Consider the following 12,424-nt stretch of genomic DNA (forward strand, 5'->3'; position numbering starts at 1 on the left):
GGAAAAGGAGTACGTCAAGGCTGTATATTGTCACCCTGCTTATTTAACTTATATGCAGAGTACATCATGAGAAATGCTGGGCTGGAAGAAGCGCAAGCTGTAATCAAGATTGCTGGGAGAAATATCAATAACCTCAGATATGCAGATGACACCACCCTTATGGCAGAAAGTGAAGAGGAATTAAAAAGCGTCTTGATGAAAGTGAAAGAGGAGATTGAAAAATTTGGCTTAAAGCTCAACATTCAGAAAACTTAAGATCATGGCATCTGGTCCCATCACTTCATAGGAAATAGATGGGAAACAGTGTCAGACTTTATTTTTTGGGGCTCCAAAATCACTGCAGATGGTGATTGCAGCCATGAAATTAAAAGACACTTACTCCTTGGAAGGAAAGTTATGACCAACCTAGATAGCATATTCAAAAGCAGAGACATTACTTTGTCAACAAAGGTCCATTTAGTCAAGGCTATGGTTTTTCCAGTGGTCATGTATGGATGTGAGAGTTGGACTGTGAAGAAAGCTGAGTGCCGAAGAATTGATGCTTTTGAACTGTGTTGTTGGAGAAGACTCTTGAAAGTCCCTTGGACTGCAAGGAGATTCAACCAGTCCATCCTAAAGGAGATCAGTCCTGGTGTTCATTGGAAGGACTGATGCTAAAGCTGAAACTCCAATACTTTTGCCATCTCTTGCGAAGAATTGACTCATTGGAAAAGACTGTGATGCTGGGAGGGATTGGGGGCAGGAGGAGAAGGGGACGACAGAGGATGAGATGGCTGGATGGCATCACCGACTCAATGGTCATGAGTTTGAGTGAACTCCGGGAGTTGGTGATGGACAGGGAGGCCTGGCGTGCTGCCGTTCATGGGGTCGCAAAGAGTTGGACACGACTGAGTGACTGAACTGAACTGAACTGAAAACCCTATGAACTAGGTATTATTATCTTCATTTAATAGCTGAAGAAACAAAGACCCAGAGAGCTGAATTAATTTGTCCAAGGTCAAATAGGTAATAAGTGGCAGAGCCAACATTTAAATCCAGTACTGACTCTCATGTTTCCAAAACACTTTCTATTACACCAGACTTCTTTTTGTAGCAGTCCATCTGTAGAGGGTCATGCTTCTTTCTCTTAATTCATGAAGTTTGTGTAGCATGAAATTTCAGCAATCCTACTGTTGTTATTAGTATTCCATTTGAGTATTCAGTTTGAGGAACTTTTTGATAAGATGAACACAATACTAATATCATATTTCTGTGTAGTCATCAGTTCTATCTCATCACCTTATCTGATTCTCATAATTGTCTATTGATATAAACCTGGATGGTAGTCCCCATTATACATGAAGAAACTGAGTCCAAGAAGGGGAAGGGACTTGCCTAAGTAAATATTGCTAATAAGTGGCAGGGCTAAGACGTGACCCCAAGTCCAGCAGTCTTTTCATTGTGGTATATAGATCTACTGAAGCTGATTATAGTGAGCATAGATTACAACAATGTTTCTCAACCTGGAGACATTTAACAATGTCTGGAGATAGTTCTAATTGTTATCACTTTGGGGGTACTACTAGCATTTGCTGGATATAGAGGTTAGGGATGCATAGGCCAGCCTCCACAACAAGAATTACCTGTTCTAAAGGGTCAATAGTGCTGACATTAAGAAATCCTGCTGTAGAACTGGAGCAGGGGACTCCCTTGGTGGTCCAGTGATTAAGACTCTGTGCTTCCAATGCAGGGTACATGGGTTTCATCTCTGGTCAGAGAACTAAGATCTCACGTGCCTCACAGCATGGCCAAATTTTAAAAAAATAAATAAATAAGTAAAATAAAAATACAACTGGAGCAGGATTGGATTTCATGCCTCATTTCTTCAGAAGAGATGAAATACCCAAGGTTAGCCTCCAGAGTATACCTAGTGGTGAGCTTAATTCTTTTAGAACTGGCTATTATTTAGTAGCAGCAAATACTTATTAATCACCAGGCTTTACTCAGAGTGTTATGTTAAGCATGACTAGGGATGCATAAAAGTATTAGACGTGGTCTATCCCTTCACGGAGTGTAAAGACTTCTGGAGAAGGTGTAAGAGGATCTGGTTACTTTGCCCCTGGCTGCAGATAGACAGCCCAAGGTTGCAGGAGCTACTGCATGCAGTGGTGGCTGCACTCAGGGACTACCCTGACTGAAGTGGTGTGGCTGGTTTAAAGGAACCCTCCCAATAGCTGACTTTTCCTTCCCACAGTTATGCGATGCCCACCAAAACCATGGAGGTGTTGCAGCTTCAGGACCAAGGCAACAAAATGTTACTGGACTCAGTTCTTACCACCCATGAGCGAGTAGTTCAGGTAGGTACTCTGGAAGAAACTTGAAATGTCTCTACCTCTCCTGGTTCTTTCTTGGTTGAGTTTCAAACCTGATATCCAGTTGTCTACTGGGTTTCTCCACCAGGATGTTCAACAGGTGCCCTACACTCGTGAATGCAAGACTAATTGTAGGAGGACTGTTTTTTTCCCTATAATCCTCCTCACCTTTGAACTTAATTCTTGACCCTTCTTTGTCCTTGGGTATCCATTCATTCTCCAGATTCTATGGTTTCTACCCCTAAAAACCTTTGAGATCCATCCACTTTGCTTTACACTCATGTCAATGTGATCATGTCATTTTCCCATATAGACCCCCTCAGTGGCTTCCCTTTAACTCTGTATCCATTAGCAGTCACTCCTTTTTCCCCATTCCCCTAGCTCCTGGCAACCACTAATCTACTTTCCATTTCTGTGGTTTTACCTCTTGTAGACACTTCTTCAAATGAAATTATATAATATGTGGCCTTTTATATCTAGCTTCTTTCATGTAGCATAGTGTTTTCAAGGTCCATCCATGTTGTAGTAGTAGCACATATCAATACTTCATTCCTTTTTTCTGCCAAGTAATATTCCAACACATGGACTTCACCCTTTTTGATCCACTCAAGAAATGTATCAGGAAGATAACCAGCAGGATGTTAAGGTAGTAACACTCTAAATCTATGTTAAATTTTTAAATGATTAAAGTACTCACAATCTTGGTTCTTTAAATGTTATCAGGAATAAATTATTTGAGCTTCATTTTATGACAGATCTAACTTGCCACCAAGGCCCATAGGATAAAGTTTGAACTCTTTTGATTAGCACCTCAGTAGCTTCATGATTCTTCTCCAGCTTTTCCTCTTCACACCTTCATTCGTTCCAGTCACACATGGAACTAGTTTTAATTCCCTAGTACTGTGCTTTTCCTTAGTACTGTGCTATTCCTTCACATTTTACTGAATATTATTTCCTCTGCCTTAAAAAAAAAAACCAACTCCACACTACAGTTGAATTCTCCCAATTTACCCTTGTTTTTCAAGACTCCAGCCAGATGTTACCTTTTTTGGAAGCTCTTTTTTTTAAACCTCCCTGATGGGGTTAGGTAGACGTTTCTCTTCTGGGTTCTGCCTTCCCCCTACATGCCTTTCTTCCAATACATCTGATTTATCTTTGGATTCTCAGCACAGGGTCTGATGACAATCAGGTGGTGGGTGGTCTATGTGGGTAAACTTGAGTTGACTCAGAAAGTCATCCTGGACTTAACCTCTTAATCCAGTTATGACATTCATTGCCTACAAGAGCAGATATTGGTGGGGGCGGGGAAGAGCAGATACTGGCCATGACCATCTCAGTAATCAGACAACTTGGCAGATCAGCAAGAGAAATCGAAATCCTGTGAAGTCTGAGCTCCAAAATCAGCTCTGGGTGTTAATCCTTCACCCAAAGGCCCTCAGGCTCTACTGCAGCTGACATTTGAGCCCTTGCCCTTTCTGCCCAACCACCTAACTTTCAGTGACTCTCTTCAAGCATCTTCTTTTCTTTTGCAGATCAGCGGTTTGAATGCTACGTTTGCAGAGATTTTCTTGGAAATAATCCAAAGCAATCTTCCTGAAGGAGTCAAATTGTCGGTGAGGGAGGTAGGTGCTAATTTGAGAAGAGGCCCACTGATGGGCTCAAAATATGGATAAGAAAATCTGGACTGGCTGACTTTAGAAACAAAAAAGGCATGTAGATAACTTAACCCAGATAATAATCAGGAAAGGTGTGCAGGCTGCTTTACCGTGATTATTAGTCTGACTATTCCAATGCATCAGGGATCATACTTCATAGACCATGAAAGCTGAACTCTGTCAGAGCATCCTGATGTTAGGGGTAGCCCATTATACCCCCAAATTCCCTCCCTTGAGGCAGCTGTATAGCAGAAAGAATATGATTTAAGGTCACATGCAGTGTAAGTAATCAGAACACAAATAGGCATGGAGGAGGTCCAATTCAAATTTGAGTCCTTGATACCTAATATAAGTCTGGTACATAGTATGTGTGTGCATGCTAAGTTGCTTCAGTCAGGTCAGACTCTGTGCAACACTGTTACTGTTGCCTGCCAGGCTCCTCTGTCCATGTGGATTCTCCAGGCAAGAATACTGGAAGTGGACTGCTGTGCCCTCCTCCGGGGGATCTTCCCGACCCAGGGATCGCACCCTGGTACATAGTAGCTACTCAGTAAAAGTTAGTTGAATCCAAATAATTTTCTACAGAGCTGGCTGATGTATCCTTCTCTGACGCTGGGCATATCTGAATGACTCTGTAGTAATTCCCTCTTATTTTCTTTTTCTTCTCCACAGCACACTGAAGAAGACTTCAAGGGAAGGTTCAAAGCTCGGCCAGAACTGGAAGAACTGTTAGCCAAGTTGAACTAGCTCGTTGCAGACCCTTTCATGCCTTTCAGCACTGGTGATGTTAGTGGCAAGGGGAAGAGCTTCCTGGGTGGCCAGAGTTGAGCAGGAGACCCTGACTCTCAACATCATAAGTACTCATCTCCACTGCAAGGAGTATCTCCTCTCCTTGCTTACCAATTGTCAACGCTTTTCTTTGAGCCAACCCTGGGTATCCTCCGTCTAATAAAAAGCTGCTGCTGATGGATGTGTGTATGTATGTGAGAAGTCATTCCATCCTGTGGAGTATCTTTAACTAAGGGATTGGATTTCTCTTTGCCTGGTGCTTTAGCACACAAGTGTGTTCCCCTTCAGAATTTCTCCAATTAAGAGTGAACTCATCCTTTAAATGGCAACCCACTCCAGTGTTCTTGCTTGGAGAATCCCAGGGATGGGGGAGCCTGTTGGGCTGCCGTCTCTGGGGTCGCACAGAGTCGGACACGACTGAAGCGACTTAGCAGCAGCAGCAGCATCCTTTAAATCAACCTGGCATGGAGTCCCTTTAATGAGGCAGACAATCATAAATAAACTCTCCATGGATAAAAGGCACAGGGAGGGAGATTTTGTATATGAAAAAACCCTCCAGATAGAATCAGGGTCTGTTTATAAGTGAAAAAAAAAATTACCTTGTGGGGTAGTGAGTGACGTGTCATAAGTATGCAGGTAGATGTTATGTAACTGCAAATTAGGGTTGCCTGGAATAAGTTTAAGCAAAGAATAAAAGGTTGATCTTGGTCAGGTGTCAGGAAATTGCACCCTGTGAGCCAAATCCCATCAATTGCCTATTTGCTTTTTAAAAATAATTTATTGAGGTGACATTCATGTGTCACAAAAATAACCATTTGAAAGTGAGTAATTGCATGGTATTTAATACATTTGCAGTGTTGTGCAACCTCTATCCAGTTCCAAAACCCTATTTTAAACCCCCATAGACAAAGGTTTATGGGAACAGAGCCCTGCTTATTCATTTATATATTGTCTGTGGCTGCTTTTATGTTGCCATGGCAGAGTTGAGTCACTGTGACAAAGACGGTTAAGCTAAAACATTTGTACATGGCCCTTTATAAAAATAGTTTGTCAAACATGGATCTAAGTCATTGGTTTTCAAACCTAAGTATGCATCAGGATCACCTGCAAGGCTTTTAAGAACACGAATTACTGGACTCCATTCCCAGATTTTCTGATTTAGATCTTGAGCAAGGGTGCTGTTGCTGCTGATCAGAGTTGCCTCTTTGAGAACCACTAGCCTTAAGGGCTGGAGAAGGCAATGGCAACCCACTCCAGTACTCTTGCCTGGGAAATCCCATGGATGGAGGAGCCTAGTAGGCTACTACTTCTCTTGGATAACCTATACAGAGGTCTGGGAGAGCTTAGAGCACTCTTAGTATTGCATGTACTTTCCTGAAACTTTTCAGAAATTTTCAGCTCTGAAGTTATTTTGGTTTCTTTGACTTGGTTTCCAAAAGCAACAAGTGGAAACCCAGATTTCTTCTCAAGGTGTAACACTGGGGAGGGGTGTCAAGATAGCAGGTGCCCTCAATTAAAATGCTTTTCTGAATTCTAATTGAAGGTTCAGCAGGCCAGGACTTAGATGGGAACCCCACTGGGAGTATGGGTAGACTCTGCCAGGTGAAGACTGATATTTTGGTTGGAGAAGTAATCATTGCTGAGTTTCCTTTAGGGAAGATGAGAGAGCAGCAATAATGGATGAGTGTAAAGTTGGAGGATGTGTAGTGACTTGAAGATAAGGTGAATTAAACACATGTATACACACAGACGGGCTTCCCAGGTGGCACCAGTGGTAAAGAACCTGCCTGCCAATGCAGGAGACATAAGAGACAAGGGTTCGATCCCTGGGTTGGGACGATCCCCTGGAGGGCATGGCAACCCACTCCAGTATTCTTGCCTGGAGAACCCCTGTGGACAGAAGAGCCTGGGGGGCTACAGTCCATAGGGTCGCAGAGTTGGACACGACTGAAGCGACTTAGCACACAAGCGTACACACAGGCACACAGTGCCTCCATACCACACGGGCGATGGGCGAGTCATGTGGGCCCCATTTAGGAACGTGGAATACAGTGGTATTTTCCAGGTGCTCACCTTTCCTTGCTAATAATTTGTGAAAGCAAGACGCAAGGTTTCACAAATCGACAAGATACTAGAGCTGAGGGACTTGAGACCCAGCCAGCCTAACCTCTTTTATCCTGCAAGTGCAGGTTAGGGCCCAGGAAGGGCAGTGGTTTAGTTAAGGTGACAGGGCACCTCATCGGCAGACCTGGGAGCAGGATTCAGATCTCTTGATTCCCAGTCCATCTCTTTCCATTACATCATGAGGGATGAGTCAGGCTTCCCTCTTAAACAGGAGGCTTCTGGGTTCTGTCACCTTGGAGCTTTTGTGTCACTGACCTAGTTAGTGATTTATCCTCTCACCAGAGCCAAAGGGCTTTTGTTGTTCGTGATTAGTCTGCCCTGAAACAGATGAAAATTACTCATCATGCCTTATCCTGGTAAAAGGGACAGATACTCTGATCACTAGAACCTCAGAATTAACAAAACAATTATGAGCTTCATTTGACTCTTTAGAGGGAAGTGAACTTTCCTAGGAATACATGGCAGTGAAATCAAATGAAATACAAGTCTCTGGGCTCTAGGCTGAAAATATTAATTCCTTCTCCTGCCTTCCCGAAAGAACCTTTTATGAAGAAAAGAGGCAGACAAATCTGAGCTATTCTTAATTTCTACATTTATTAGTTTTGAGGCCTCAGGTGAGTTATTTTAATCTCATCAAACCTCAGTTTTCTGATGTATAAAATGGGGGTAATCCCTTTTAGGAACCTGAGATGGAGATAATGTATAAAATGGGCAAGCATGTGCTCAGTCAATGTTAGATTACCTTCCCATCTAAACTTCACTATACTTTTTAAAAAGATTATTTTTTCATTGAAGTATAATTTATATATGGTGAAACAAAGATCTTAAGTGTGTATATCTGATCAGTTTTGAAAATGCTGTCACCTATGAAACCTACACTTTTATTAAATTAAAGGACATTTCCATCCCCCAGAAAGTTCCCCTATATTCTTTGATAGTCATTCTTCCCCAGAAACAACCACTAATCTCATTTCTATTGCCATAGGTTAGTTTTGTCTAACAATATATAAATAGCATTGAGTATATACCCTTTTGTGTCTGACTTCATTCACTTACCCTGATGTCACTCATGTTGTTGCATGTAACTGTAGTTCATTCCTTTAGCATACTTTTAATTTGGACCCAGTTAGGGTTAAAATGTCTAGTACTGTTGCATAAACATGAGGGCTAGGCAGGAGAGAAGAAAGGAAAGGTCAATGGATTAGGAATCAGAGTAGCTGGGTTTTAGTTGTGGCTCTATCAATATATAATCTTTAAGATAATCCTTTCTGGTTTTCATTTTACAGATGAGTTAACTGGCCCAGGAGGGAAAGAGACTTGTCCGAGGTCACTCACAGGGATAGCTTTAAGTCACTGGATTCCTGGTTCAGTACACATTGCTGAAATTTTTAGAAATGGATTCTTACGTGGATCAGTAACTTTCAAGGACAGAATGCCAAGGTTAAATGGGCAGTTTTCCTCATGAAGGTGGTGGATTCCTCAGCCTCATATGTTAGTCCTTTTCTTCTGGCTGAGGATGCCTTACTCCTCTCCCATCAAGCCAGCTGTGGATTCTGAAAGGGTGTTTTTTAGCTGCAGAGAGAGAAATGGAATCTGGATATTTGGGGCATTCAGACACTGGAACAATGCTCACAGACCCCAGTCCTCACTGTTCTAGGATGTAAAATATATTCAGGGGAGGAAAGGCCTCTTGGGCATGCATGGGCCCTGTCTGGAACTAGAACTGCTGACAAGCACTACAGGTAGAAGCAGCCAACGTGTCTTGTACTTGTTCAATCTGTACTTTGATCTCTCTGTGCCATTTTTGTCTTCAAATGTCTGATCTCCCTGGAGAATTTGAAATGATTCATTTAGTTCTTATATTCCCCTTGGAGTAACTTGCATTCTCAGACATTTCAGATTTAGAGAATCAGCTTCACGTTGAGACAGAGAAGCAAGGCTCTGCAAGATGTCCAGGCTCTGAGGAGTGAAAACTCTTCAGAAGATAACTGCTACGGGTGTATATGTGTACACCTGTGGCGGATTCATGTTGATGTATGGCAAAACCAATACAATATTGTAAAGTAAAAAAAAAAGAAAATGCAAGTCAAACATTAAAAATAAAAGGCTTGAAAGGAAAAAAAAAAAAAGGTAACTGCTAGCAAAGGAAGGAATTCCACCCTCCCACCGCTTCCTCTGCCTGCTTCAAGTCCCTGCTGGAGCGGAGCGGGGAGCCCTACCCTTCCAAACAGTGGGGAAAGTACAGGGTTTCAGCCTGGACTCCCTCCAGTTCTCCTTGGATTTCTAAAGTCAGCAGCTCAGGACTTGGTCTGGCAACTTTACCTGAGGGAGGAAAGTGGGAGGAGTATCTGATTACTCATCTAGCAGAACACTTCGCAGTGCACCTTTGTACTGAGCACTGGCCATGTCCTCAGCCAAGGACCTTGCAGGGAAGAGCCAAATCATGAGTCTGCCTTAGGCCTAGCCAACGGTGGCACCCAGCCAAAAGGTCTCTCTGCTCATCCGTGGCACCGAGCCTCTGTGCAGAGGTAGGTATAGAGTGCACAGGGACAGGCATGGACAACCCTAAACTCCAGCTCCATGGCTGTGGGCTGCAGAACTGACAGACTGAAAACACCATATTAATCTAGAACACCGTTGGCAACTTGCACTGGTTAATTTCCTTTTTATGGAGCATTAAAAAAAAGCAAAGTAGTATTTCCACAGTAAGTATGGTTACTTACTGTGTTAAGCACTGTGCTAGGCATGAGATGCTTGTGAGAGAGCACACAGTGGAGAATAACATAGGCTTAAGACATACTTGGAGTCTGATCTGCAATCTGCCTTTTACTTCCTCCTCTGTAAAGGGGAGTTAGTAGTGTTATGAAGATTAAATGAGGTAATGTAACTCAGGACAGTGACTAGCACATAATAGTGATGATAATAGCTAACACTTAGTGAAGGTTTGGAGAAGGCAATGGCACCCCACTCCAGGACTCTTGCCTGGAAAATCCCATGGATGGAGGAGCCTGGTAGGCTGGAGTCCATGGGGCCACTAAGAGTCGGACATGACTGAGCGACTTCACTTTCACTTTTCACTTTTCATGCATTGGAGAAGGAAATGGCAACCCACTCCGGTGTTCTTGCCTGGAGAATCCCAGGGATGGGGGAGCCTGGTGGGCTGCCATCTATGGGGTCGCACAGAGTCGGACACGACTGAAGTGACTTAGCAGCAGTAGCAGTGAAGGTTTACTATGTGCCAGATGCTATTTCTAAGCTCTCTATCAATATTAACTCATTCTTTCAACAACCCTATGGAGAAGATCTACACTTAATTAGCTTTGATGCCTTTGAGGAAGGTATTACTAACTGCATTTTTACAGAAGAAAAAACAGATCCTCAGATGTTAAGTAGTTTGCCCGAAACTATACTGACCCCTAATCTGGTAAGTGGCAGAGTGGGATTGAAAGCAGCATATCATAGGGACTGAGAGCACAGACTCTGGAATCAGATAGCCAGGGTTAAACGCTCCACATATATTAGTTCTAATAGTTCAGTAAAAGCTAACTTTTATTAGCAGGTATTCACATATTCCCCTTCATTTAATTCTCCTAGTGTGCCCATTAAATAGGAATCAGCCCCATTTATTATACTTAAGGAAAACAGGCTTGGGTGTCAATAGAGCCCTTTTTGCCCAAACACATTCTGTGACCCTCCCAGTGTTGGCTCTCTCTTAGACTGGAATCCTTCCAAACTTGTTCCATCCACTTAGCTGGTGTGAAAGCCATTCCTCCTGCTGAGAAGGTTCTCCTACTCTTTCTCTCTGTTAGAATTCCCTGCCCCCCATGACCTATTATTTCTATTTTAATTATACAAATTAATAAATAGGTATGTTTCTTTTATTGTTTGTATAAGCAAATAGTCCTCACTGATGGAACTTTATACTGTGACCATTTATTAAACACATGCTGCAATGAAAGTAATAGTGTACACATTTTGTAAGATGTTTAAGAGGATTCCTAAAAGAGGAATTGCTTTTAAATATTTAAAATATTTGTAGATCTCACCAAATTGCCCTGAAAAAACTTTACTAATTTATGATCCCTACAATAGTGTGTATGTGTCTCTCTCCATCCCCAAGAACATTGGTCATTATAAATACTTTTAATTTTTGTCAACAGGATGACCTAATTGTACTTTTGTTTTTAAAATTTTTATTTTTCTAAGTGATGTAGAATATATTTACATTTTCCTATGTTTTGGGGGCATAGTTAACTTTGTTCACTTTTCAGTTGGGCTATTTGCTTTTTCTTACTGATTTCTAGGTACATTTTGTTGTTGTTGTTTTGGCTGTCCCAAGTGGCATGCAGCATTTTAGTTCCCTGACCAGGGATCAAATCTATGCCCCTGCAATGGAATCGTGGTGTCTTAACCACTGGACCACCAGGGAAATCCCTCTAGGTACTTTTTATTTGTCGCAGATTATAATCCTTTCTGCTATATATATTACAAATATGTAATGTTTACTTTGTCTTTAACAGTGTCAACTAACTCCCTTCTCTTTGAGATTCTTGCTGACAGATGTAGTTCACACTGCTACCTCTGATGACCCACAGCACAGCACACATGGCCCAACAGATTCATTCATCCTTTTATACACACACACACAGTCATCTCTTTCTGCTTGAAATGGGATTTTATGGTTCTTCAAACTTGAATTCCTCTTATCTTCTCCTTCCCAAATACCAACAGAAAGGCTCAAAGTAGTTTTAGGGCCTATTCTATTTCAGATTTGTGCTTCATATATATATATATACATATATATATGTATATATATGCTCAAGAAATGTTTCTGATGATGATGAGAGCATATGTCCCTTTGCATTCCAGTTCTATAGCAATGGTCACCCTCTCAACTCCCTTCCCACTCCCAAATGTCAGAGACAAAATAATAGAATGGGTAATGCACTTCTATGGAGGAAAAATGGAAAGCAATGGCAACTGTTGTGAGCTGGAGTACTCATCTACCTAAAAGAAGAATCATTCATTCAGTTCCAGCAAATTGCTGTTAAAGTAGGAATATAAGCTCCATGTTAACAGATTCTCCAAACTTTTCAAAAACTGAAAATCTGTATGTTATGTTACATTACTTTTTAAACATCAAGTCAACACTATGGATTTCTTTGGTTGGGAGCATATTCAAATCAGACTCTGTATCTGTTAAAACAACAGAGTCTGACATATGAGAGGCACTTACTATTTGTTTTCCCATTTGCCTTCTTCCTTCCATTAGACTGACTGAAATATCCAGAACAATTGATGAAAGATAAAGTCATGTGTATCATTATCAGAAATTAGTTGTTCTAGTGTTTTGTTTCTCTCTCAAACCAGACTAAAGCAATATGAAGGGAGATATATTTGCATTACATCAGTTTCCTACACAGTGCATGGCACATGAGGTCTCATAAACCTTGCTGTTTTTGAACCTATGACCAAATAAATGAAGAAATGATTAAGGGTAACCAA

General features: G+C 41.7%; 1 protein-coding gene across 1 annotated transcript in view; it reads left to right on the forward strand.

The window, feature by feature from the left end:
• The window catches only part of MRPL48 (mitochondrial ribosomal protein L48), a 54,800-nt gene extending 49,824 nt beyond the window's left edge, over positions 1 to 4,976 (forward strand). Inside the window, exons 6-8 of the mRNA XM_010848843.1 lie at positions 2,234 to 2,336; positions 3,884 to 3,973; positions 4,679 to 4,976. Of these exons, the coding sequence (XP_010847145.1) occupies positions 2,234 to 2,336; positions 3,884 to 3,973; positions 4,679 to 4,753 (268 nt within the window). The 3' untranslated portion in view covers positions 4,754 to 4,976. The remainder of the gene's footprint in view (positions 1 to 2,233; positions 2,337 to 3,883; positions 3,974 to 4,678) is intronic.
• Positions 4,977 to 12,424: the final 7,448 nt, after the last annotated feature.

This window comes from Bison bison, unplaced genomic scaffold (assembly GCF_000754665.1).
Source record: "Bison bison bison isolate TAMUID 2011002044 unplaced genomic scaffold, Bison_UMD1.0 scf7180017864276, whole genome shotgun sequence".
Taxonomy (NCBI): domain Eukaryota; kingdom Metazoa; phylum Chordata; class Mammalia; order Artiodactyla; family Bovidae; genus Bison; species Bison bison.